We start from the raw sequence: 27,725 nt of genomic DNA, 5'->3' as shown, positions 1-27,725 counted from the left end.
TAGTTAAGATAAGTTTGTGTGTTAATCCCGTACACCCATCATGCAATTTCAATAGACCTATACGTCTTACTCTTTCTTGCTGATATTTTTTCATGAGAACATATAATGCTTAGTTGTTCTTCATGAAGTGTCACGAATAATCATGAATTATCATCTGGTAATAACATTTATTGACTTTCTGTTTTTCGAGTGAATTTAATTTCACAGTATTTTAATTCTTCTATTTAAGGTCGTAATAGCACAAAAGTTTTACATTAATACATAGAATAGGGCTCTTTTGACGGTTTCAAAGCCGTGCATGATATGTATCTTTAAACTGTCTTATTACATTGGTTGAATGTTACTTGGCTTAATCATTAACACAAATCATGGTTTGCAGCAACTGCTTCTTAAGGGTACGATGTTTTTACGTAGGCAAATTCAATTTGTTCAGGTTGTAGTATCATGACTAGATGTAGTGTATAAAAATTATCAGGTGTTTAATTGATAAGTGACAAATGAAATATAACCATGGTTCTATTTTTTGATGCACTACATCTGATTTGCTTAGAGGGCTTATTCTAGCATAAAGATTCTCTATTGTTGCTAAAAACTCTAGGTTCCCTGCTAGATTCTTTACATCCTGGGCTACAGTTTTGAATATATTATAGAAAATAGCTTTGGATGTTCTTAACCACTTTGATAACTATGCAAAATATCAATCAGATTTTGATGCAAACGAATAATATGATCTAAGGTAGCCTCAGTTCTTTGCACGTAAGTTGGCAAATGTATCAGATATCTCTTGAGAGTAAAATGTCATTTTAAAGTCAACATTTCAGCAACTTGTTGAAGAATATGCTCATAGCAATCGGTAGTGTTATAAAGTTTTGTGAATGCAGAGGCAAAAATATGGCTATTTTGTCCGTACAACTAAATATTATCTTTTTTATCAGTATGTAAGTTGTTGCTGTTACTGTTCATAACATTAATATCGTCTTCTGCGACTTAGCCCAAAAGACCTTCAGCAATGCTTTTAATAATTTCAAAATGTGTCAGTATTTTTGTTCGTATGCTAAGTGGTGTAATATATAATAGGTAAAAATGTTACCTCTCGCATGGGTTCCCACAGTATTAAGTATATTTAATAGCGTTGCTTTGAGGTTTTTTAATTGCATGATCTCTAAATTCAAGAGGTCATTTTTCATATACTTAGTAAAATTAGGATATTTAAACTGAACAATACAATATTGAACAGTTTTATTTAGTTTTTAATAAGTGTCTATTTTCATATGAATTTATTATTATCAAGCCATATCGCTATATTCCGGTCAAATGTACGTATATGTGAGGGTCCGCAAAAATGTACGTATATGTGAGGGTCTCTTCGCAGTTGAAGAGGCCTTGTGTTCAACAAGGGAATTTACGTCAACTTAATAATAATAAGTGAACTGAATTATTTGAATTTTCTCAAATGTACCAAAATATCTATATTAAATATAATAAAGGACAAGATGAATCTGGCCTTAATAATAAATAAGTAAATAGAATTGTGGGAATAAACTGAGAAGCATAAAAAATTCAATTTATTAGAAAAAAGCGGACAAATTAAATAAACTGTAATGTAAGTAAAACAAAAAATAATAGAGGTGTGAGCAGCGTGCGTATGCGTGTGTAGAAAGATCAGAGAGACGGTCAGTAGAAGTAGAGTACAAATAGGTCGGCACGTCGTGCTGAGTCTGAGAGACCAGGAAGACGGAGACGTCGATTCCGCGTGTCACTTGAGCTGGTGGACATCCAAGGAGGTAGGTAAAAATGCAGAGAAGCTCTCACACTCTACAGACCAGCTGGCCAAGCGCGGTCACACAATTAAGGGCGATGATGATGACATGCCCGGTCGATGGTAATCGCAGCGAAGTGAAGTCACCAGACACATGTGTGTGGCGCAATCCATGGCACGTGGCGAGCCCGCCCTTGTGAGCAATTTACGCGTGTTTCACGAACACGACAAAACTGTTATTCGCGATTAAAAATGTTGTTCACGGATTAAATGTTTAATATTAACCCAAAAACGGAATCGATGGTACAAACAAAAAAAAGGTACTGAATGCGCGTGGCACTTTCCTGAAGATTCGGTAGCTCTCCCGCATTATCTCTTTCTCTCTTCCCCTGGTCCAAAAGCAGACCAATTAGCAAACGATGTGTAATAGACACGCCCACGCACGTGTGCAGGATTTTTCCGATGTGAGCCGAACGAAGTGTGCACGACCGAGAGAGACTAGCGTATAACTATATCAGTTTGGGACGGAAAAGTTTTTCTAATTTTTGTAACACCAATTCGCTTATAGTACGTTCCAGAGCTCGTTTCAAGTGGTTCTATGCTATAGTTACCATAATTAGCATAGCTTAAATTTGCGCCACCTCCGAGTGCTGTTATCATTGAGATGGCTAAAATAATTCAGATCGTTTTTTTTTTCTCAAAAACATGTAGGGCATTATTTTCACAAGAATACTGTTATTGGGGAACAAGCTCTAATTTATCTAGGTGTTATTGTAAGATTTTACCACTGTTTTTTCCAAATAAAATATTATTTCCCTCTTAAACTGTGATTCCTTTTAGGACCTTTTTTAACTAGTGATTAAAGTTATGGAACCGTACTACTTCTTTTACCCAAACGTCATCTCCTGGAATAACATTAAGAAGCTTTAATTTTTCATCGTTGGTTATTTTGCTTGGATTTTTTTTTTTTTTTTTTTTTTTTTTGTTAATTTTCTGCCGTTATTAGCATTTTTTATAGTCACTTAACAAGATTTTGTTGATAAAATAGATAGGCTCATAACCTTTGATTTTTAGGTACCCTTAATGGCAACCTTGTTACTTCCTAATTACAAGTTCATAGCGCGTAAAGTTAGTTGCTGCATGTACACTGATGTTATACATGAAAGCCAAAAAACTGTCTTAATTGTCACATTCATCATAAGTTTCAGCGTACGTTTTTATAAAGTCAGCTAAGGTAGCATGACTTCGCTTACGTGATCCTTTCATTCGAGGATGATATGCTAACGTAGTTTGATGATTGGTCTTTAGAGCTCCAGTGAGTTGTTTAAGCAAATTTGACTTAAGTGTAGCATGTCTGTTTTAAAAAAACCACGCCAGTTGCACCGTTAATATATATGAGATTTTGTACAAGTGCATCGGCAAACGTGCTTGATAATTTCAAATATGTTTTCTCATGCCTGACCAATACAATCGCTCTCTTATTTATCGACCAGTTTAGTTTACTTCATTATATCGTTCAGCAGGGCTGTCATGTAGTGTTAGCATTATTTTGTTACATTCTTGCATTTTCGGTAAATTAACCTTACCGTAACAGGCAGTAATTTTTATAGTTTTTTTTTTAAATGTTGTTGATAACATGTCTCTCATCAATCTAGGTTTTTATTTGTCTGTAATATCTCGTCTTCTTAAAATTGAGACAGTTTTAAGATAACGTCTTTATAATATTTTCCTAAGTAATTTGAAAGCTTTCGCAAGATCTTCTGAAGTTATTAAATCAGTAGGTATTTCACTAATAACGATGTGCAGTATGTTATGTCCTTCATAAGATGTTATTAATATCGTATCAACGTTTGGTTTTGTTGATTTCAAATAGTTATAGTAAAGTGCACCAATCAAAATCCAAGTTCTTTAGGCAGATATGACTGGTTGACAATCTTCTTAAATAAAGTAAACTATATTGTCTATTTTATGTGTGAAGCAATATCTGGTAGTACTCACATTGTGTATGAGCTTAGCTCTAATTACGTTCTTAAAATTGGCAGTACTACTACTTCTATTACTAAGACTTACGTACACTGTTTTGTCCTGTTGTTTGTATCAATTTATGAGTTGGAAAGGGTACAAGTCCAATAACAGCATGAAGTCGGGTGAAATACTTTGATTCATTAATTTATTTATATTGCAGTTTGTTTGAATGTTGTTGTTTTCATTTAAGTTGTCCAGGATTTCTCCGTTTTATTTGTACAAAGTCTGGTCTTTACGACTATTTGTTTTTTGCAGTAACAAAAGTACTCGTGTGCGTCGATGTACTTTAACATAAGGGTGTATTTTCTTAAATATAAGGGGTAATTGCTAAATTTTCATTTGTCATATATTTTCTTTAAATTTTATCCTTATCAAATAGAAGTTTAAAGTCTGTTATATGTCTCAATCCATCTGCAATTCTTCTATCAAACGTAGAATTATTAAAATTATTGGGGTCATAGTTGTCTATTTTAAGTAATATGTCTTGAACTTCGGATTCCAGCTTATTTTCATCAAACAATTTAGTTACTGATAAGAAATCTATATTAACTTGTTTAAGCTTACTATCATCGTAAGACTTGTCCAAATATTCTACAAGACTCTGATTAAATTTCTTCAGTAACTTCTGTATTCATTAATAAGTAACCTCATTAGAATTACTTGTTGAAGTTTTATGTTGGTCTTAGAAAACATTGCAATTTTAACCTTCACTAAGTGAAATATGTGTAACAGAGATTTTAGTATCTGGCCTCATTGGTATCTGTTTTATACGTGAACTTCTGTTTTAGTTAGTTTTTGCCACAATCCACTTCGTCCGGAATAATATACTAGTGGTTGTGTATTTTCTGGACAGTTTTGATTCTGTAGCTACAATAATCATCTGAGCCTTTTATACAGATGTTTTTCATGTCTGTAACCCAAATTTCTTTGCTCCAAATATTTTAAATATAGTCCTTAAGAAGAACATTTGTTTCCACTCACTATAAGTATGGATTCGATTCCATATTGAAACGAGAAGTTGGCGTTTAGGGACTTTATCAGCGCTTCAGCTATTGTTATATGGGCATAAGCTAGATAGTCGTTTTCGTTGACTGTTTTCTACTGTTTCATTATTATCTTTATTATATAATGTAGGTTGTATGAATGTTTTTTTCTTTTTCTTCATTCTTGTACTTTATTTCATGAAATTTTTTGTTCTTTAATTAAACTTTATGATGTTTAAGAAAAAGAACTCATAGTTATATTTTTCATTTATAATGCTCATTTATTTCAAAAAAACATTTTATAAGATCCTTGCTATGCATCATAAAAGACACAACGGATGAAAAGAAGTTAAAAACATACATTTAAAAAAAATATCAATATTCAAATAAAACGTCCAATGACAGTTGGTAAATAATTAAAAACAACGTCCAATGGTGGTACTGTCAAATTTTGAATTTATTAAAAAACAAAACGACGTTTCGGCCGTTTGGACAACGTCCCGGCCCTCATCAGGTACAAAAATCTATGAGTAATAAAATTCTTTGCAATACAAATTTAAGTAAAATATAATAAACGCAAATTAAGTTACATGTATAACATACCTCTGACTCTTACGAAAGGGATGTAAAATCGTAATGTAGTCAGAGTTTCAAGCTAAGTTGCTTTTATACCCTGCACATACACAAATGACATAGTACACGCACGTAATACAATCGAATAAGAATCGCAAGCAGTTCCTTGAGACGCACATAAACAGTTCATGTTTTCTTAATACTATGAATGAAAGGGGTCCTCGAATCATGTATATAAAGTTAGTCACCTTTCTTAATTGACATAACGAGAGACCTATAACAATCTTTCAATTTTTCTGTATCTTGTTGTCTGTTAATATTATTATTAAAGTAATGTATATTTAGCATTTCGGAAAAAAGGCGCTTTTTGTAATTTTGTTCTATGTCTAAAATTTTAATATTATCAAAATTAAAATTATGTGTAAATTCAATGCTGTGTTGTGATAGTACCGATGTATTCTTTTTTTTCTCGATGTCTCTTTTGTGTTCTGTCATTCTTAACTTTACAGCTCTCGATGTTTGACCAACATAACAGCGGTTGCAATTCGCACATGGTATGTGGTAAACAACATTTTTTTTATCGAGTGGCTCAGTTACATCTTTTCCAAGTGAAAAGATCGATTTTAATTTATTGTTTAAACTGTATATAAGACCAATGTTAAGCTTCTTACAATAATATTTAATATGACTATGCAAGTGGGGAATATACGGTAATGATAAGATTAATTTATAATTATTTTTATTTCTGTTGCTATTGTCAATCGTATTCATGTTTTTCAAGGTATTTAATCTTTTATTCACAAATTTGTCAATAAATCTTTGAGGATAGTTGTTAGCTAATAAAAATTTATTAATCAATTTTAAATTATTATTATGAAATTGTGTGTCTGCTAATTTAATAGAAAAGTCTACAAGTGTGTAAATGATACCTATTTTATGTTGTATTGGATGGTAGGAAAGAAAATTCAAGTATTGGCCTGAGTGTGTAGGTTTTTGGTACCAATTAGTTAGTACTGTGTTATTTTTTTGAATAATAATCTCCAAATCTAAGAAACTGATGCTGTTGTTATTGTTACACGTCTCAACAGTGAATTGTAATTCATGACAATAGCTATTAAAAATGTTTTTGGTATAGTAGATATATTTAGTAGGCACGCATATGAGGATATCATCCACATACCGTACGTACAATGGAACATCAAAACATAACTTATCTAAACATGAAATTTCAAGTAAACGCATTACGAGATCACACATTACTGGATTACAGGGACTGCCCATTGAAGAGCCGAAAACTTGTTTGTAAAATTTTTTGTTAAATTGAAAAAAAGTTGAATTCAAAACCAATGACACTCCTGCGCAAAATTCATTTAAAGAAACATTGATCTTATTATTCAAGAATTTCCAAAAATGTTTTATTGCATTTGTGATTAAGGTTTCACTAGTATTAGTGAATAGACTAACTACATCTAGACTAATAAGAGTGTATTTGTATATTTTCTATTAAATTAGCAGACACACAATTTCATAATGATAATTTAAAATTGATTAATAAATTTTTATTAGCTAACAACTATCCTCAAAGATTTATTGACAAATTTGTGAATAAAAGATTAAATACCTTGAAAAACATGAATACGATTGACAATAGCAACAGAAATAAAAATAATTATAAATTAATCTTATCATTACCGTATATTCCCCACTTGCATAGTCATATTAAATATTATTGTAAGAAGCTTAACATTGGTCTTATATACAGTTTAAACAATAAATTAAAATCGATCTTTTCACTTGGAAAAGATGTAACTGAGCCACTCGATAAAAAAAATGTTGTTTACCACATACCATGTGCGAATTGCAACCGCTGTTATGTTGGTCAAACATCGAGAGCTGTAAAGTTAAGAATGACAGAACACAAAAGAGACATCGAGAAAAAAAAGAATACATCGGTACTATCACAACACAGCATTGAATTTACACATAATTTTGATTTTGATAATATTAAAATTTTAGACATAGAACAAAATTACAAAAAGCGCCTTTTTTCCGAAATGCTAAATATACATTACTTTAATAATAATATTAACAGACAACAAGATACAGAAAAATTGAAAGATTGTTATAGGTCTCTCGTTATGTCAATTAAGAAAGGTGACTAACTTTATATACATGATTCGAGGACCCCTTTCATTCATAGTATTAAGAAAACATGAACTGTTTATGTGCGTCTCAAGGAACTGCTTGCGATTCTTATTCGATTGTATTACGTGCGTGTACTATGTCATTTGTGTATGTGCAGGGTATAAAAGCAACTTAGCTTGAAACTCTGACTACATTACGATTTTACATCCCTTTCGTAAGAGTCAGAGGTATGTTATACATGTAACTTAATTTGCGTTTATTATATTTTACTTAAATTTGTATTGCAAAGAATTTTATTACTCATAGATTTTTGTACCTGATGAGGGCCGGGACGTTGTCCAAACGGCCGAAACGTCGTTTTGTTTTTTAATAAATTCAAAATTTGACAGTACCACCATTGGACGTTGTTTTTGATTAAAAATATCAATAATTGTGCAGTTGACGTGCTACACATAGTAATTTCTGGTCAAGAAAAAAAATTTTTTTTTTTAAGCATGCGTAAGAAGTATATATATACAAAGTGACAGTTTACAAGTTTTCACCCATTTTTTTCTCGTCCTAAGCTGTGTAGCAGTTCGAGAGTTTCATCGAGTATGTAAAATTTGACAAAGTTTTTATTGGTGCTGTTAAATTTATTTGTAGGATAAACCGTATTCAAGATAAATTTTTGTTCTTACCGAAATCAAATTGTTTAGTTAGATTTAACGTAACGTAGCGGTTTTGCGTTGCTTTTTATAGCCACAGACACTATATCAAATGTATTTCATCAATAGATTTAGTCTCAAATATCGATTAAAAATTGACTTTATTTGTATTTCCACCCTGTGTAGTAATCATCGTTCTTGAATCACTAACAAGATAACTAATGACAACTTCACTCAATTACACACGTGTTATCAATATGGTATGGCGTTGCCAACTTTATCTTCTTCTACTCTATATTTTTTATCAAGTCACTTAACCTAAACATTATTTTTTATTTCCGGTGCATCGGCTGTGCACACGAGTTCGTAAAGAGATTGTCCAAGCTGGTGATTTATAACGTAGCCAGCTCCCTTTGTAAGATCTCTACTTACGTGTTGAAGACTCGTTATACTCGTCAATTTTGCGCAACACTTTTAGCAGTAATGCTCACATATATATTTTATTAATGATTACCGCATGGTAAACGTTGATAATGGTCTGCCAAATCATGCTTGTGAATAAATCTATTGGCGTGTACATAATTTATTATCTTTGTCACTTTTTTCCAAGACACACAGCGGTGTTGCTTAGAAAAATTGTTTTATCAAAGTTTACTGCGTGGTGAGCTTAGATAATAGGCTGCCGACTCAAGCTTGTGAGGAAATTCCCTTGCGTTTTTACAATTTTTTGTACTAGTGATTCTTTTGCCAAATACATTAATGGGTGTTGTTTATCATAAAAAAAAAAAATATTTTATCATAGTTTACCGTGTGGTTAACTTAGATAATGATCTGCCGAATCGAGCTTGTAAATAAATCTACTCACGTCTGCATAAATTCTTGTTCCTATCATTTTTCCCCAAGACATACAGCGGTGTTGCTTACAAAAATTGCTTTATCAAAGTTTACCGCGTGGTAAACTTAAATAATGGTCAGCTGATTAAAGCCTGTGAAGAATTATTCTCGCGTGTTTATGAATTTTTATGTTGGTTATTTTCTTCCGCAAGACTTTTAGATGAGTTACTCACCATTAATTTTTTATCATAGTTTACCGCGTGGTAAGCTTAGATAATGGTTTGCCAAATCGAGCTTGTGAATAAATTTACTTGCGTGCTTATGATTTCTTATCCAAGTCATTTTTTTCCTAAGGACATGCTGCAGTATTGCTCACAAAAATTGTTTCATCAAAGCTTACCGCGTGGTAAACTTAAATAATTGGCTGCCAATTCAAGCTTGTGAGGAAATTTTCTTGCGTTTTTATAATTTTTTATCCTTGACATAATTTCACCAAATTCATTGACGGGTGTTGTTTATGATAAAAAAGAATATTTTATCATAGTTTACTGCGTGGTGATTTATAACGTAGCCAGCTCCCTTAGTGAAATCTCAACTAAACCCCCTTACCGTCTTCAGGTACTCATGATTTACAAGCTCGATTCGGCATACCATTATCTTAGCTTACCTTGTGGTAAACATCGATAAAATATTCATGGTGAGCAACACCGCCTGAAGTCTTGTAGTAAAAATCAAAAGTATAACAATTCATAGGCACCCAAGTAGAGTTCTTTGCATACTCATTTGGCAAGCTAACATCATAGTTTATCATACGGTAATTTTTGATAACTGATTTCTTTTATCATAAACAACCCCCATAAAAGTATTTGGCAAAATTTTATAATTTCATGATAGTTTACCACACGGTTAACTATGATAAAATATTTATTTTCATCAATGTAATTGGAAAAAGAATGTCAAGGACGAAAAATCATAAAAACGCAAGGGAATTTTCTCACAAGCTCGAATCGGCAGACAATTATCCAAGTTTACCGCGCGGTAAGCATTGATTAAATATTATTCGTAAGAAACACCACTGTAAGTCTTGGAAAAAAAAATGACAAAGAATAAGAAATCATATACAAGCCAATACATTTATTCATAAGCTCGATTCGGTGTACCATCATCAAAGTTTACCACACGGTAAAGAATGATAAAACATTTATGGTGAGTAACTTATCTAAAAGTCTTGCGCAAAAAAATGACCAACGTAAGAGTTAATAAACACGCGAGAATTTTTTTTCACAAGCTCGAATTGGCTGACCATCATCTAAGTTTACCACGTGGTAAACTATGATAAAGCAATTTTTGTAAGGAACAATGCAGCATATCCTTGGAAAAAAATGACATGGATAAGGAATCATCAACACGCAAGTAAATTATATTACAAGCTCAATTCAGCAGATAATTACCAAAGTTTATTACGCAGTAAAAATTGACAAAACAATTCTGGTGAGCAACACCGTTTTCTTGTACAAAAAATCAAAAGTATTACGACTTCCCTTTCTTTGAGTATAACCCCGGTTAATTTGTGGTAGTAACAATCGGCTAAGAATATTATCTGTACCGAGGAAACTCTAAGATTAGGAACCAACATACAAACAATGATTGTGTTTATATGTCGGAGGGCGGGTTCGTGGCCCTGTGTAAAAGAGCGAAATTGCTCAACTTTGCCGATTCTATACAATACTTAGAAAAAATTTATTGTCAAGTTTCAAAATTTATCTGTTGAATAATCAATTAATTCCTGCACCATATACAGCAATTGTTCATTGATCATTACTTTATTGAGTTTTCCGGAATATTTCCTTAATTTAATCAATTTAATAATTTAATATCTTTCCTTTTACTTATTCAATATTTTTCTAATCTAATATCTTTTTTTTTTATTTTATTCCTGTCCCTTTTTGGGGTTCAGATAATATTCTCAGTTTATTAAATGATTTCAAATCTTAACAGCTATTTTCTAGTTTTTATCTTAAACTATAAAAAGGAACTCGCAATCTTATATGGAGGGGAAGGTTTGCTTAAATAAGTACAATCAATTTATTTTTAATTATCTTATATTTATTCAATCATATGATTCTAAGGAAATTATATCTTAAATTTTTACATGTATTAATTTTATTTGAGTAATCGCAATTTTTTTTTTTTTTACGTTAATAATAAAAAACAATATATACTATACTCGACAATTCACTTAAAATTTATCTGCCCTTTTAATAGAAAATTTTACAAAATGACAATTTGAAATTTCCCTCTTTAGTATCTTTGCTTGAACACGTTAGGTTAGACTAATACGAAATTTTATTACAGCCGCGGAAAGTTAGTGTCAGGTAACTACCTATCCGACCAAGTCACGTAAGGTTAGGTCGTTCTCAGGGCCCTTGGGTGTCTTGAGCACTGCTCAAGTCATCAACCCAGGAACTTCGCCTAAGAACGTGATCGCTAACCCTAGTGCCTCGACTACTTGGGGATGCGTCGTCTCCACGCTTAAAGCGGTCGAGCACCGAAAGTCCAAGTAGGTACCGGTTAGTGGAAGTGTTACCTTAGTGATGGTGTACACACTTACTTTTCAGCTATCGGCCTTCGTACTTCGTCTCTTCCTTTCTTCGTCTCTTTCTCTCCCTTCGTGCTCGTCGCGGTATAGTACCGGTGCACGGGAAAGTTCCAGGTCTGGGTGAGCAACGGATATACCGCGTCCCAGGGTCGCTGGAAGATGAACTGCCTTTGCATTGCGCAATGGTGCCTTTTATGCTAACGTTATTTCCTTTTGAGTAGCAGGTTTTCCCGCACTCTAGCGTTTTCTCAACGTACTAGACGCACATTTCCCGCGCGCGGCGTTCAAATTTGAATTTGAAAATAGGAATTTTTATCCTTTTTTTTTTTTTTTTTTTATAAAATGAAATATATGTATGTACAAAAAATTTGAATTGTCTATTAGACGGATTTTTTATTATAAGAAAATACAATAAATAAAAAAATATAAGTATAAATGTAAAGCGTGTATTATAAATTCTAGATCGTAGAAGTGCCCCCTTGCATCTGCCCCCTCTAATTTGTGAAAATAAAAAAAATATTTTTCTATGAACAAATTAGATTAGAAGTAACGAGTTTTATTTATTGTTATTTACCTCGTATATCTGAATGTTTTGTACTGGCTTGAACTTTTTACGGAGGCGATGTGGTCGAGGCTTGTTTAAGGGATGAGGTTGTGTGATGGTTTTTGTAGGTGTAGCGATGGGTGTGGGTGGCGTGTTTGTCGTGTTTTCTTGTGTTTTTTTGTTTTGTTGACTGAATTTGGAATGAGGTGGGATGACTATGATCGATTTGATTTTTGGTTGTGTGGTGGACCGAAAAGTTCGTTGAGGGCGTCTCGTAATTTTTTTTCGATGGATATTGATGTGGAGGTTTCATGAAAAGGATGAGTCGTGAGTGGTGGTGGGGTTTGGGTTAGGGGTGGGAGAAGGGGAATCGTAGGAAGGATAGATGTAGAGGGTGCAACGATTGGAGCCTGAGTATTTGTTGGGTACGGGAGCCCCATGACCCATTGCTCCGCTCGTATCTGCTGGATTTTCGTCATTTTCTCCTTTTCCCTTTCCGTTCGTGCCATGGCAACTTGTCTTCGTTGGTCACATGGCCCATGGGAAACTGTTTGGAGTTGCTTCTCCCTTTCCTGTAGTTTTTCTAATTTTTTTTTTATTCTTCTTTCGGCATTCTTCCCCATCTATTAAGGGTTTGTTGTTTATGTATTTATGCTTATACGGTTGATATTTGTCCCAAACTACTGACGACACTGACAACACATTTTCCCTCACCTCATGCTGTTTTATTATAATGTGAGGCGCTCGAGGTCCTCAATCGCGATGTCATTTTCGATATCGATATAATCATCGTGTGTCTCCGTATTCGTTTCTCGCGGCGGATTTTTTGTAGGCGACTGTGATGGGTTACGTGGGCCTTCTGATGGACCAGGGTCCATTTGTGACTGGTTTAATTCTCGTAATAATGTCTCTAGGCGTTGTTTAGTCCGCTTTATTTTGCGGTTAAGCCGTTGTTGTTGTCTCTTTGTCCTCATTCTGTGTAAAGTAAGGACGCAATTCAATACCATGAAACATTCCCCTGATTTTATTTTGGTCGTTAGTTAAAATAAAGGTGGAGTGATTTATAATTTTAGCGATGGTATAAGGGCCTTCATATAGTTCTGAAAATTTAGCAGTAATCCCGCTTTCCGAAAACGATACTGGGTTTGTTTTTATTAGGACTAGACTTCCCAACTTATAATCTGTGTATTTCTTTAGTGTGTTATGTTTATCTGCCCTTTTCCTTCCTTTTCTTTCAATCCTTTTAGCTGCTAAGTTAACTTTATCAATGTAGGGTATTGGTGTTTTATCAGGGGCCTCGATTTGCTTATGCCAAAATCGTATAGGTAAGGTGTCTAGTTGTAATTCTGTAGGGGTGTATTCTGTTGTGTCATGGTGGCTTTCATTTATACAATTTTGGATAAAATCTACCCAGTTTCCCCAATTTTTGTGTTTGTCTTTGACTAATATTCGAAAAAATCGTCCTAGCTCCCGATTCACCCGTTCAATTGTATTACTTTGTGGGTGTCGTATAGAGGAAAAACAAATTTTAATCCCGGCTTCTTCGAGTGTTTTCCGCCACTTATTCGCGGTGAACTGAGTTCCGTGATCTGATTGTATACGATTAGGTTTACCATATGTCGGGAAGTAGTGATTGAATAATTTTTTAATTGTTGTTGTCGTGTCGGCTCGCCTAATCGGATACAATACCACAAATTTCGTAAAAACATCGATTACGGCCAAAATGTGGCGCACCCCTCCCCGTGAAATGGGCAATGGTCCATAGAAATCAATCGAGATTAAATCTTTGGGTCCGTCGGGTAGGATTGGTCGTGTTTCAAAATGTGATCCCGTAGTATATATTTTTGTTCTTTGACACGTATCGCAAGTACGAAGTGTTCTTGCTGCAAATTTTTTAAATTTTGGATATGCAAAATCGTCTTTGAGCATTGCTACACATTTATTGGCCCCAATGTGTGCATATAACTCATGCACTTCTATAATAATTTCTTTGGCTAGGCATGTTGGTAGGAGAATTTTCTTTCTATGATTACATAATTGATAGAGGATTTCTCCTTCCAGTTTATACCGGGTATATTCATGTCCATTCTTTATTTTTTCTTTAATGGCGCGTATTCTCTTATCCGTTGATTGTAAGTTTGATATGTCTTTAAGTTGTTTTAATATATTGTTATCCGGTTTTCTAGTTAATATTGTAAATATATTAAATTCCTCAATCCTGTTTTGGTCCTTTTCATATGCGTATCTACTTAATGAATCGGCCGCAACGTTTTCGCTTCCCTTGATATATGTTATTTCAAAATTATAATCCTGAATGGAAAGCATCCATCGCGTTAATCGGGCACTTAAAAATTTGCATGACATTAAATATGATAACGCGCGATGGTCACATTTAATATAAACCTTGGTACCCAAAATGAAAGAACGGAATTTGTGTAATGCCCAAACGATTGCTAATAATTCAAGTTCTGTAGTAAAGTAATTTTTCTCCGCCCCTTTTATCGTACGACTGGCCATGTATACTACCCTTTCGTTTTCATCTTGATCTTTTTGGCATAGGATAGCTCCAAGTGCGATATTACTCGCATCGGTATACAATACAAAGGGTTTGTTTAAATCGGGGTGATTTAAGAATAAATCGTCGTGGAACAGTTCCTTTACTCTGTTAAAGGCCTGTAAATGCTTGTCTCCCCAATTCCAGGTTTTTTCCTTGCGGATCAATTCCAGTAATGGTTCCATTTGTCCCCAAACACTATGTGAGAATTTAGCACAAAAGGTTACCAACCCTTGAAATCCTTTGATTTCTTTGGCGTTTCTGGGTATTGGAAAGTTTTTTATTTTTTCTATTTTTTCCGGGTCGGGTTTAATACCATGTAGAGATAGCATATGTCCTACAAATTTAATTTCTTCCCGACAAAATTCGACTTTTTTAAAATTTATAGTTATATTTTCGTTTGAAATTCTTTCAAAAAGGATCCTGAGGTGGTTCAAGTGTTCAGGAAATGTTTTAGACACACATAAATAATCATCTACAAAATCGATTATAAAATCTCGGATACCATTGAGTAAAAAATCAGATGCTCTAGTTAAAGCAGCGCTACTTATCTTTAAACCGAAAGGCACAACCTTGAAATGGTACGTTCTTTTTTTATGCGAAAATGCCGTGTATTTCCGTGATTCTTTGTGCAACGGGATCTGCCAAAAGCTTGTTGTTAGATCAACGCTTGTCATTACCCCAATGTTACTACATTTCCTTAACACTTCGTCCATTTCCTCGGCTCCATCGTGATCACTTACTAGTCGTTCATTCAACTTTCGTGCATCGAGGCATATTCGTACCGAACCATCAGATTTTGAAACTATAGTAAGCGGGTTTACGTATACGCTATCCGAGTGTTCTATTATATTAAGTTTAAGCATTCGTTTAATCTCGTTATCGACCTTTTCTTTTAGCTTGGTGGATACAGGGTAAGGGTATAAAAAGTAAGGTTCATCATTAGTGACTTTCAATTTGTATGTGTATGACTTAAATTGTCCCGGTTCTTTACGAAAAATATGTCTATAATGTTTTATTAAGCATTCAAGTTGGTTCTTTTGTGTATTATTAATGTTTTTTAGCTTTTGTAATTTCTCAGATATCTCGTCATCAGATATTTGTAAATCTGTAACCAGAACCTCATCATTGGAATTACTGAGCTCTGATTCGTTTTGGATAAATTCTATTGTGTCTAGTTCTTTTTTATATGTATTAAATTGTATTACCTTATGTTTATGTTCGTAAGGGAAAATAATTTCGTCTTTGTCTAAGTGGATTTCTACTTTATTTTTCTTTAAAAAATCAATTCCTAGTATGCAACCCTGAATCAGTTTTGGTATTATAAGAAAGTCAATTTCTAAATGAATATTTTTTATTTTTACTTCTGCTCTGAACTGTTTTTTAACTTTAAGTGATTTTTCACCGATAAAACCGCATGCTTGGAATCCAATTACCGGAAGGGTAGGGAAAATTTTCCATGCCTCGTTATATTTTTCATAAGTGTCTTCAGATATACATGTGAGTTTACTCCCCGTATCTATTAAGGCCTCTAGTTCAACGCCTTTTATCTCAATATTGATTTCCGGGCATAAAAAAGCTTTATTGGTTAACTGATTTTCGCTGTGTGGTTCTTCTAATAGTGTCTGTCTTAAATCTTCGAATACTGTATGTATTTCTGGTTTGACTACTGAACAACTTTTTATTTGATTTTTATGGCAAATTGAGTAGGAATGGCATGCATTTGTAACAATATTAGACTTATTCTCCTCGGTCACTTTTTTTTCAAGCTGGTTATCAAATGGAACCAAAACTGTATATGTACGAGGTATCAAACATTCTTGAGCCTTGATAAGTAGATTCCCTTGATTATTGTTAATTTTCGACATTATTTTTAAATTTTTATTTCCATGTGGTAGCGTGGTAGTGTGTAAGGTGTTTATGTTATCTTTTTGTTCGGGCTTGGATTCATAATTTTTTAATATACTTGTCTTTGTAATGCCCCCTCTGATCGTTGTATCCCATGAAGTATAGGTTTGATAATCTTTAGGGGTTTGGGATACAACGTCTATTCGTTTTCCTGATTTGGGATCTCTTCAATTAAATTTATTTGAGTTCCCTGGGTCCCTCGATTGTATGAGCTACTTTGTGGTCTTTCTACGTATGGTCGATTGGAACTATTATTGTTGTTGTTAGTTTGTTGACCTGAGTTCGTATTTCGGTTTATGGTGGTATTATTTGTATTGTTACCGCGGTCACGCCAATTGCTATTGGGAGGGTTTGGTGTTGAGGCTCGGAAGTTGCTATGATTCCGCGTAGGGCTTGAGTTTATTTGTCTCCCGGAATCTATGTATGAATTTTCTCGAATCGAAATTGAGCTATTTAACGCGCCTACTGCATCCATAGAATCTAAGAGTTTTATGAGATCGTCAATTTTGTTAATTCCCCGAAGAATTATAGACTGCTGTATGACTTCGTCAAAATGATTTGCGAATTTCTCAACGGCCTCCGCTTCAGTGGGTGGTGCTGATAACATCTTCACGTAACTATACAAATTTAACACGTATTCACTACGGCTCATATTATTTGTGGCTTCGTATGCATTCCATTCAAGCGCTCGACGAACTTTAGCTTGTACCGTCGTGTTCCAATATTTATTCAAAAATAAAGTTTCAAAATCATTCATGGAATTTATTCTTTCTTCGATGTGCTCAAACCAATCAAGTGCCGGGCCTTTTAATGCTTGAGATAACACTAATTTAATCGTGTCAGTTTCTATGGAAGTTATTTCAATGTAAGTTTTTAAGGCTTTAAGGAATTTGATTGGTCGATCACTTGCAGCTGCGCTAAAAGTGGGTAGATCTACTTTCAATTGAGAAACTCCTCTGCCTTGTACGTTATTTAATTTTCGGGTGATGATCGATTCCACGTCTTTTTTGTGTTGGGCGATAGCCTCGTATATGCGATCATCTTCCTGTTCTAAATTGACTATGGCTTGTGTTTGTGCCGTGACTGTTTGATTGAGTTTTTGGAATGTTTGTGTTGTTTTCCCTATGTTTAGTGCGAGTTGATCGAATTGTTTGTTTAAGTTATCGAGTATTTCTGATTGTCTAATAAGTTCTGCCTGACGTTGTGCGTTTTTAGTACGTATTTGATTTTGTGTTTGTGTGAGTCGTTCTATATGGGTCTCCAGTGCATCGTACGTATGTGTAAGTCGCATCGATTGTTCTTTCAGTGTGTTCGTTTGTGTAATGACTTTATTTACTTTGTCAATAATTTGTTCCGAATTATTCTCGGGGTTGAGAGGTAGGATTTCAGCCATTAGCTGCTTTTGGACCCCTATAACCTCGAAAATATTTCCATCATTTCCACCCACTGTATTTGGCTGAGGTGACTCCTCTAATGGAAAAATTCCACTTAAGTTATCTTCGTTTTCCCCGTGGATCTGAGCCGTTACTTGTTGTGTTTCTTCATTATTGCCCCCTCGTCGTGTTTTAACCATTTTTAAGGCAAACGAATAATATAAAACTTTTAATAAAATTTAATAATGTGTTTATTTATAATATAATACAAGCCAAAGTGGTACTAAACTTTTCTGTGACTTTATGATCACTTTTCAAATTCTCTATCGATTCAAATTCGTTTGGAAAATCCCGTAGTGCTCGATAATTCGGGAGTTTTTTATAAATATGTGTAATTTCCGAATCAAGGAAGGTAAAGTATCTGTTAAAATTACAATCAGTTAAATAAAATTTGTTGAGTTCGTTGGCTATTTGAGTAAGGTCTTTTTGTCGGACTAATTTTAATTTATTTATTTTTCTGTTAATAGTATCTATGACTGGCTCTAGGGAATATATGTGTGTGATTTGTGCTTCGAGTTCTAGTAGTTGTTGTTTTTGTGTAGCGTTTTCTCTCTCGAGCTCCTCAATTCGTCGCACTATTGCCTGATAATGGAGCCCAGAGTACGCAGTTGGCTTATTATTCGCCTTGGATTTTGGCATCTACAACATATTGCGGGGAAACTAATATAAATTTTTTGCACCCATTCAAACACTCCCTCTTACAATTGCGAGTCCCACCAGGGGTACCATTTACGACTTCCCTTTCTTTGAGTATAACCCCGGTTAATTTGTGGTAGTAACAATCGGCTAAGAATATTATCTGTACCGAGGAAACTCTAAGATTAGGAACCAACATACAAACAATGATTGTGTTTATATGTCGGAGGGCGGGTTCGTGGCCCTGTGTAAAAGAGCGAAATTGCTCAACTTTGCCGATTCTATACAATACTTAGAAAAAATTTATTGTCAAGTTTCAAAATTTATCTGTTGAATAATCAATTCATTCCTGCACCATATACAGCAATTGTTCATTGATCATTACTTTATTGAGTTTTCCGGAATATTTCCTTAATTTAATCAATTTAATAATTTAATATCTTTCCTTTTACTTATTCAATATTTTTCTAATCTAATATCTTTTTTTTTTATTTTATTCCTGTCCCTTTTTGGGGTTCAGATAATATTCTCAGTTTATTAAATGATTTCAAATCTTAACAGCTATTTTCTAGTTTTCATCTTAAACTATAAAAAGGAACTCGCAATCTTATATGGAGGGGAAGGTTTGCTTAAATAAGTACAATCAATTTATTTTTAATTATCTTATATTTATTCAATCATATGATTCTAAGGAAATTATATCTTAAATTTTTACATGTATTAATTTTATTTGAGTAATCGCAATTTTTTTTTTTTTTACGTTAATAATAAAAAACAATATATACTATACTCGACAATTCACTTAAAATTTATCTGCCCTTTTAATAGAAAATTTTACAAAATGACAATTTGAAATTTCCCTCTTTAGTATCTTTGCTTGAACACGTTAGGTTAGACTAATACGAAATTTTATTACAGCCGCGGAAAGTTAGTGTCAGGTAACTACCTATCCGACCAAGTCACGTAAGGTTAGGTCGTTCTCAGGGCCCTTGGGTGTCTTGAGCACTGCTCAAGTCATCAACCCAGGAACTTCGCCTAAGAACGTGATCGCTAACCCTAGTGCCTCGACTACTTGGGGATGCGTCGTCTCCACGCTTAAAGCGGTCGAGCACCGAAAGTCCAAGTAGGTACCGGTTAGTGGAAGTGTTACCTTAGTGATGGTGTACACACTTACTTTTCAGCTATCGGCCTTCGTACTTCGTCTCTTCCTTTCTTCGTCTCTTTCTCTCCCTTCGTGCTCGTCGCGGTATAGTACCGGTGCACGGGAAAGTTCCAGGTCTGGGTGAGCAACGGATATACCGCGTCCCAGGGTCGCTGGAAGATGAACTGCCTTTGCATTGCGCAATGGTGCCTTTTATGCTAACGTTATTTCCTTTTGAGTAGCAGGTTTTCCCGCACTCTAGCGTTTTCTCAACGTACTAGACGCACATTCCCCGCGCGCGGCGTTCAAATTTGAATTTGAAAATAGGAATTTTTATCCTTTTTTTTTTTTTTTTTTTATAAAATGAAATATATGTATGTACAAAAAATTTGAATTGTCTATTAGACGGATTTTTTATTATAAGAAAATACAATAAATAAAAAAATATAAGTATAAATGTAAAGCGTGTATTATAAATTCTAGATCGTAGAAGTGCCCCCTTGCAGTATACAAAATCATAGGCACCCAATTGGTGTTTTTTACAGTTTTGTTTTGCAAGCTAACATCATAGTTTATCACGTGGTTATATTTGATGAAATACTTTTTTTTCATCATAAACAACACCCATCAATGTATTAAGCGAAAGTATGTCAAGGACCAAAAATTATAAAAACGCAAGTGAATTTTTTCACAAGCTCAAATTGGTAGCCTTTTATCTAAGTTTACCAAGCGGTAAACTATGATAAAATGTTTATAATAAGTAACTCTTCTTAAAGTCTTAAGCAAAAGAATTACCAGCCTAAGACTCAATAAACACGTTAGTGTATTTCTTTTACAAACTCGATTCGGCAGACAATAATCCAAGATTACCACGCGGTAAACATTCATAAAATAAATTTTCTTAGCAACAGTGCTGAATGTCTAGCAAAAAAATGATAGGGACGAGAGATTATGCAGACGCAAGTAATGTCAGTGTCCCTATTTTCGTTAGAGTCCCTATATTCGTTCGCTTCATATTTTACTAGGTTTAGTAACCTTAAAATATATCTAACTTAAAAAAAAAACAAATTGTTTGGGTTTTCTTACCAACCGTGCGGGGACCCGCGCCCTGCCATGCAACGTCGGTCGCTGCGCTCTCTCGCGGCTTCCTACCTCGTGCGTCACCGCGCTCGGCCGGTGGCACTTACTCGTGTATGAGGGCTCAGCGAGAAGAGTCGCACGCCACGCAAGAGAAGGAGAGAAGAAGGGGACGACGACTACACACCGAAGCGACTATCCATTGTGCCTTATCCTTTATTTTAAGTGTTGAAAAGCTTTTGTAATTCCCTGCGACTAAATAAAGCAGTCAAAACAAACATTTGATCCTTCGAGCCGGATTTCGAGGAGAAGAGCAGCCAACGCCGCAGCTAGGGTGGTCACAGTCTGCGATTCGACTTACACAGCGTAATGTAAGTACAGTTTAAAGAAATGTTGTGTAATGGAGGTCGTCGTGGTCGACACAGTTCCCACGATTCGACACAGGTGTTCGCCACGACGAAGTCGTGCCGCCATTAACGCTTGCCTTGCTGGCACTCGCGTTATCAACAGCGTGCACACGGTGGCTGCCACGGTGGCCACAGAGCCCGCGGTCCAGCAGCTGTGCTCGGCTACGGCAGAGATAAGGCCGTACAGCTGTCGATGTGACGCTTTGTTCGACGCCATTAAAACGTCGGAAAGCGAGGCTTTCGCGGCCGCCATTGTTAGCCGCGATCAAGCGCTCGTGGCATCCTCATCGGCCGCGGCCACCATGTTGGCCTCGTATCGCGAACGTCCGCCTCGCGTGGCGGAGCTGTTGCGCTTCGCTGGCCCGGGGGGTCGACGCTGAGGAACAGGCTTCGAAGCTTGTGTAGCTTGCGTGCGCGTGGTCTACGCACGTCCCTTCGGGCATCCTCGCCCTTTCGTGTTCTCTCTCACACTCTTTCTTTTTCACTCTCCTTCTATTTGTTTTGTCTGCCGTCGATGCGCCGTGCGTCGACAGCTGTGTCGCGTCTGGCGATGACATGGCCCTGCCACTCGTGGCCCGGAGGCAAGACATGCTTCATGCAAACGTCAAGCTAGTGATCGTTTTTTCAGGTCGAACGACGATTGGACGAGCCTGCTCGGCTCCCAGAGCGCCCTCGCCGGCGTTATCAGCCGGTTCGCACGTGACGTCGAGAAGATCGACCCCCCGAACTGGAGCCTAGGTCTCGTGGAAGTAAGGCTCGAGCTGCTGGACGGTTACTGGAACACTTTCCAGGCCAATCACGTGAGTCTTCTGGAGTCACCGCCACCCGAGAAGCTGGAGTTTCTTGACCAGATGTACTCGACGGCAGAGTCGGACTATATCGCCTCTCGATCACGTCTCTACAACGCAAGAAACACCCTCACGCCTCTCCCTGGCCCGGGCGGCGCCGACCTGGACCGTCATAACTCGAGACATAGAGCCCGCTTGCCCAAGATCAGCATCCCTTCCTTCTCGGGGAAGCGAGAGGATTGGGAAAGTTTCCGGGACCTCTTCCACGCGCTCGTCCACGACGATAAACAGCTCATCGACGTGAAGAGGCTGTTTTATTCGAAATCCTTGGTGAACGGAGACGCCAAGGCCGCTCTCGACACCGTTCAGACCATCGGTGCCAATTACCCAACGGCTTGGGCCTTACTTTTCGAGCACCGCCGTCTTCTTATCCATGACCATATCACGGCGCTCCGTAACATCAAGTCTCTGAAGAAAGAGTCAGCTCGAGGGCTTCAGGGTCTCCTCGACACCCTGGGAAAACATCGAAATCAGCTGGAAGCTCTGGGTCGCCCTGTGTCTCAGTAAGACGACTGGATTGTCTCCTGTGCGATGACTAGCATGGATCTGACGACCCGACGCGCGTGGGAGGACGAGATCGAGCGGCTGGAGAGCGCTGGCACAGACACCATGGCGGAAGTTGCCACTTTTGCTGCCTTGACGACTTCCCTTCGCTGACAGTGCCGCGCACTTAGCTCCGTCGAGGCCTCTCGCCCTGCTCGTTTAGCCAACACGGCCAGCATGCGCTCTCCGGCCCCCCCGTTTTCTGGACGAAACTTTAGAGCCCTTGCCATCAGTGGCTCGCTGCCGCCATGCCCGTCGTGCAGAGAGTTGCACTACCTGGGTCACTGCGCGCAATTTCAAGGCCTTGACGTGCAGGCCCAGCGACGCATGGTCTATCAAGGGCAGTTATGTTTTAATTGCCTGAGATCAGGTTCCGCAGTAAAGTTCTGCTTTTTACGGTCCGTCTGCCAGCAGTGCAGGGAGCCTCACCACAGTCTGCTGCACGAGAGCAACCATCGGCGCAAGCCTGAATCGGATCAGCGTCCCTCTTCGCCCAAGAAGCCAAAAGTCGACCCCGCAGGCCCGTCCGCCACCGACTCACAGCATCAGGGGCCTCCATCGTCCTGACTAGCCGTAGTTCCGACCGCTCTTGTCCAGATAACTGGTCCCACCGGCCAACGAGTCGCTGGTCGAGCTCTCCTTGATGCGTGCTCTGAGGTTGCACTCATCTCCATCCGGTTGGCCCAGCAGCTCGGCGCAGCGCTAGAAGTCAACAAGGCGAGCATTCATGGGGTTAGGGGAGGGTTGACCATCCCTTCGAGAACCCGAGCGCATCTACGCCTTGAAACTAGAGAGCATGCACCGCCAATCCACCTGACAGCGCTCTGCTTGCCGCGGCTCGGGCTCACCTTTCCGTCTGCCCCCTCGCACCCAGCCGTGATGAGACAGTGGCTTGATCTTGAGCCTCTGGCCGATCCAGCGTTTAACAAACCTTGCCATGTAGACATTCTGCTCGGAGTCGACGTTTACCACCGCCTCATCGAACCAGGCTACGTTCAGCGTGACGAGCTCGTCGGACAGCGCATGGCTCTTGGCTGGACTCTCGTCGGCCGTGCCCCTGGCCTGGGTTCGAACGCCCTCATCGCAGGCACAACTCTGCACACGAACACTCAGTCGCCCTGGGATCAAGAGCTGGCTGCGTAGCTCCAGCGATTCTGGGAGATCGAGGAGGTGCCACATGTCAGCCGCCGAGCGCCTGAGGATGTGGAATGCGAGCGAATCTTTGCTGATTATCATCGCGCTGACGACGGGCGTTACATTGTGCGACTTTCGCTGAAACATGACGCTGTGCGCCTTCTTGGTGACAGTCTTCAGGGCACCACTGCTGGCTTGCGCTCGTTGCATCGTCGGCTACAACGGACTCCCGAGATGGCTTCTGAGTACGCCCGGTTCATGGCAGAGTACATTACCCTCGGTCATATGAAGCCCCTTACTGATGACAAACTCGCTGCATCATACTGTCCAGTGTACTATATCCGACATCACGGCATTTGGCAGCACGGTGACCAAGGTCGCAAACTGCGCGTTGTTTTCAACGCGTCGAGCCCGACTTCCAGTGGTTATAGCCTAAGTGACGTGCTCCATGCTGGTCCTTGGCTCCAGACGGCTCTTCTCAGTGTGCTCCTGCGTTGGCGTCGTCACTGGATTGCGTTCTGTACTGACGTTCACATGATGTTTCGCCAGATCCTGATTGACGAACGCGATGTCGACCTGCAGCGCATTCTGTGGAGCTCCAACCCAAAGCAGCCACCTACGCACTACCAATCGCTCACCGTTACCTACGGTGCCTCGTGCTCCCCGTACCTGTCACTACGGGTCGTACAGAAGCTGTGCGAGGATGACGGCTGCCGCTGGCCCGAGGCCGTCCCAGTGGTGATGAACGATCGCTACGTTGACAACATCCTCTCCAGCGCTGATGACATCGGCTCGGCCAAGCGTCTGCGCGACCAGCTGATCGGACTTTTTTAAGCGGGCGGTTTTCCTCTGCGAAAGTAGGTTGCCAGCACGCCCGAGCTTCTTGAAGACCTTCCCGAAGACGTCCGCCTCCGTCCTACTTAGGATCACCTCAGTGTTGAAAGCCTCTTAAGCGAACTGGGCGTAGGCTGGGTCCCGCCCTCGGATTTCTTCCATTTGACGCCGCCCGTTGTCGAATTTCAAACCACAAAGAGATCCATGCTCGCCGCGCTCGCAGGCTTGTTCGATCCGTGCGGCTGGCTTGCCCCGATCGTGTTGAACGCCAAGCTTTTACTGCAAGACCTGTGGCGTGCGCGCTTGGACTGGGACGAGAACGTACCGTCCTCCATGACTCGCCGCTGGACCGCTTTCACCGCCGAGCTGCAGGCCATTTTCGGGTTTTCTCTGCCTCGTTGGATTGGTATGTCTCCGTCGTCAAATGTCAAGCTGCACGTGTTTTCTGACGCCAGTCACAGTGCTATGGCCGCTGTTGTATATTCGCGGATGCGGTCTTCAGATGGGCTCGCTCTCTGCCACATACTTCTCGCTCGTACTAAGCTTGCGCCCATCCGCGCGCTCAAGCCGATGACCGAGCCCACCGCTCGCATGACCATCCTACATCTAGAATTGCGAGTGGCCCTCATCGCCGCCAAGCTTCTTCGCTCAGCAGCCAGCGAGTTGGGAGTCGCGATCGAGCACTGCCACGCTTGGTGCGACTCTTAAATTGTGCTCCACTGGATACGCTCCGATCAGCCGGCCAACAACGTGCTCGTCGACAACTACGTCGCTCAGATCCAGGAGGTCCTGCCACCCAGTGCCTGGTGATACGTGCCGTCGCAATCGAATCCGGCCGACTTAGCCACCAGAAGTGCCGACATGAGTGGCCTCCGACAGCAGCCCCTGTAGTGAAGAGGCCCCACGTGGCTGGCCCAGGACGACAAGTCTTGGCCCCAGGAGACACTGCCTCCACCCACGCCCACGCCCTCACTCTGCTGCGCCTTCAGCGCGCCTGATTTGGACCTGCTGCAGCTCTTCTCGAGCTTGCGCGATGTACTGGGCCTCCTCGGGCGCGTTTGTCGATGGGTGCGACACCGCTTGCAGCGCATGCCCACCCGTTCTGTGCTTTCGCTGTTGACGCCGTCTGAGATTCAGGACGCTTTTCTGGCCTGCGTTCGGTTGAGTCAATCGATGACGTTTGGGGATGAGTTGGCACTCCTGCGGAAGCGTAAACGTCTTCCGAAACGGAGCTCTTTGACCTCTCTTGCCGCCTTCCTCGATGTCGACGGTGTTCTGTGTGTTGGCGGGCGGCTCGATCACTCATCGCTGTCTTACGAAGAGAAGCACCCTCCCCTCCTCAGCGGAACATCGCCGCTCGCTCGACTCGTGGTCTCTTGGGCCCACGCACGCGCCCTCCACGGTGGATATCGCGCAACCAGCGCATACGTCTCCAAGCGTGCCTGGATTCTCAGCGGGCCACGCAGAATCAAGGCTCACATTAGAGGGTGCGTCATCTGTGCCCGGTTACAGGCGCACTCTTCAAGCCAGTTTATGGCTCCGCTGCCCGCGTCTCACGTCACGCCGTCTCGCGCTTTTGGTCGCACCGGAGTCGATTACGCCGGGCCCTTCTCCGTGCTTACATCGAAGGGATGGGGGATCCGGACCACAAAGGGCTACATCGCTGTCTTCGTGTGCATGACCACCAAAGCCGTGCATCTGGAGCTTGTAGGCGACCTTTCCGCGGCCACCTTCTTGGGTGCTCTCACCCGTTTCACCGGTCGTCGAGGCCGACCATCCGAGCTTTGGAGCGACAACGCCACCTGCTTCCGTCGAGCTGATTTAGAGCTCCGCGAGGCGTTGAAGGGCGCAGAATTTAACTGGGACCTAGTCGCCGGGACTCTTGCCTCCCAGGGGGTTCCTGGCAGTTTATTCCTCCTGATGCGCCACATTTTGGAGGACTCTGGGAGGCCGCGGTCAAGTCGACCAAGAGCCATCTACGCCGTGTGCTCAGCTCTCGTCATCAAACGTATAAAGAGTTCTCTACGGTTCTCGTTGGAATTGAGGCCGTGTTGAATAGCCGCCCGTTGACGCCCTTGTCTGGCGATCCCTCTGATCTCGAAGTGCTCACGCCTGGACATTTCCTCAGTGGGGCTCCCGTCAATTCCATCATCGAAGCTACCCATGCTGCAGAGAATTTAGACCCGCTCACGCACTGGGAGCTTGTCAAGGCCGTTCGCACCCAATTCTGGACGCACTGGAGCCGTGAGTATCTAAATACTCTCCAACAGAGGCCAAAATGGAGCGCTATTCGTCGGAACTTCGCGGTGGGGGACCTGGTGGTTCTTCTTGACCCTATTCTGCTACAGTCCAGCGGTCGCTGGCCTCTGGGCCGTATTACCCGCATACACCCTGGATACGATGGACTAGTCCGTGCTGCTGCCGTCAAGACAGCCACCAGCGAATACATGCGGCCCATTGTAAAGCTTGCGTGTCTCCCTGTGGCACCTGCGGACTCTAGCCTTCCTGCGACGGACGATCGAGGGACTCCCCTCGCTTCGGCGGGCGGTGACTAGGATTTCGCTCTTGGATCGAGGCGGGCGGGATGTTCGGGTTTTCTTACCAACCGAGCGGGGACCTGCGCCCTGCCATGCAACGTCGGTCGCTGCGCTCTCTCCCGGCTTCCTACCTCGTGCGTCACCGCGCTCGGCCAGTGGCACTCACTCGTATACGAGGGCTCAGCAAGAAGAGTCGCACGTCACGCGAGAGAAGGAGAGAAGAAGGGGACGACGACTACACACCGAAGTGACTATCCTTTGTGCCGTATTCTTTATTTAAAGTGTTGAAAAGCTTTTGTAATCTCCTGCGACTAAATAAAGCAGTCAAAACAAACACAAATAAATGTAATCTTAAAATGTATTTAAATGTATGGCATGTTTAATAAAAATAACGTATTTTGCTATTTTATCACAAAAAAAGACGGACAAAAATAGGACTTAAGCGATCGCAAATAGAGACATTGACCTTAGATTTATTCACAAGCTCCATCCAACGGAGCATTATTTTACTTTACAATGCAGTAAACTATAATAAAATATTCATGGTAAGCAACTCTTCTGAAAGTT

The 27,725-nt window shown here is 39.7% G+C and overlaps 4 protein-coding genes across 4 annotated transcripts; all 4 read left to right on the top strand.

The window, feature by feature from the left end:
• The first annotated feature begins 21,817 nt into the window (after positions 1-21,817).
• Positions 21,818-22,617, top strand: LOC149375781 (uncharacterized). The gene is made up of 2 exons (XM_089596455.1): positions 21,818-21,843; positions 21,891-22,617. The coding sequence occupies exons 1-2, from the start codon at positions 21,818-21,820 to the stop codon at positions 22,615-22,617; spliced, it is 753 nt and encodes a 250-aa protein (XP_089452581.1).
• A 1,404-nt stretch (positions 22,618-24,021) lies between these two features.
• On the top strand, positions 24,022-24,621 carry LOC149375780 (uncharacterized). The gene has a single exon (XM_089596451.1). The coding sequence runs from the start codon at positions 24,022-24,024 to the stop codon at positions 24,619-24,621; it is 600 nt and encodes a 199-aa protein (XP_089452577.1).
• Positions 24,622-24,825: 204 nt separating this feature from the next.
• LOC149375779 (uncharacterized) lies at positions 24,826-25,329 on the top strand. Its single transcript, XM_089596446.1, has one exon. The coding sequence runs from the start codon at positions 24,826-24,828 to the stop codon at positions 25,327-25,329; it is 504 nt and encodes a 167-aa protein (XP_089452572.1).
• Positions 25,330-25,710: 381 nt separating this feature from the next.
• Positions 25,711-27,176, top strand: LOC149375778 (uncharacterized). Its single transcript, XM_089596441.1, has 2 exons — positions 25,711-26,467; positions 26,515-27,176. Exons 1-2 carry the CDS (start codon positions 25,711-25,713, stop codon positions 27,174-27,176), a joined length of 1,419 nt encoding a protein of 472 aa, XP_089452567.1.
• Positions 27,177-27,725: the final 549 nt, after the last annotated feature.

The sequence above is a fragment of the Copidosoma floridanum genome, unplaced genomic scaffold, assembly GCF_036245765.1.
Source record: "Copidosoma floridanum isolate Cflo_tuat_1 unplaced genomic scaffold, Cflo_Japanese_pri ptg000004l, whole genome shotgun sequence".
Taxonomy (NCBI): domain Eukaryota; kingdom Metazoa; phylum Arthropoda; class Insecta; order Hymenoptera; family Encyrtidae; genus Copidosoma; species Copidosoma floridanum.
The sequence above is the reverse complement of the archived record's forward strand: the minus strand, read 5'-3'. Positions and strand labels throughout refer to the sequence as shown.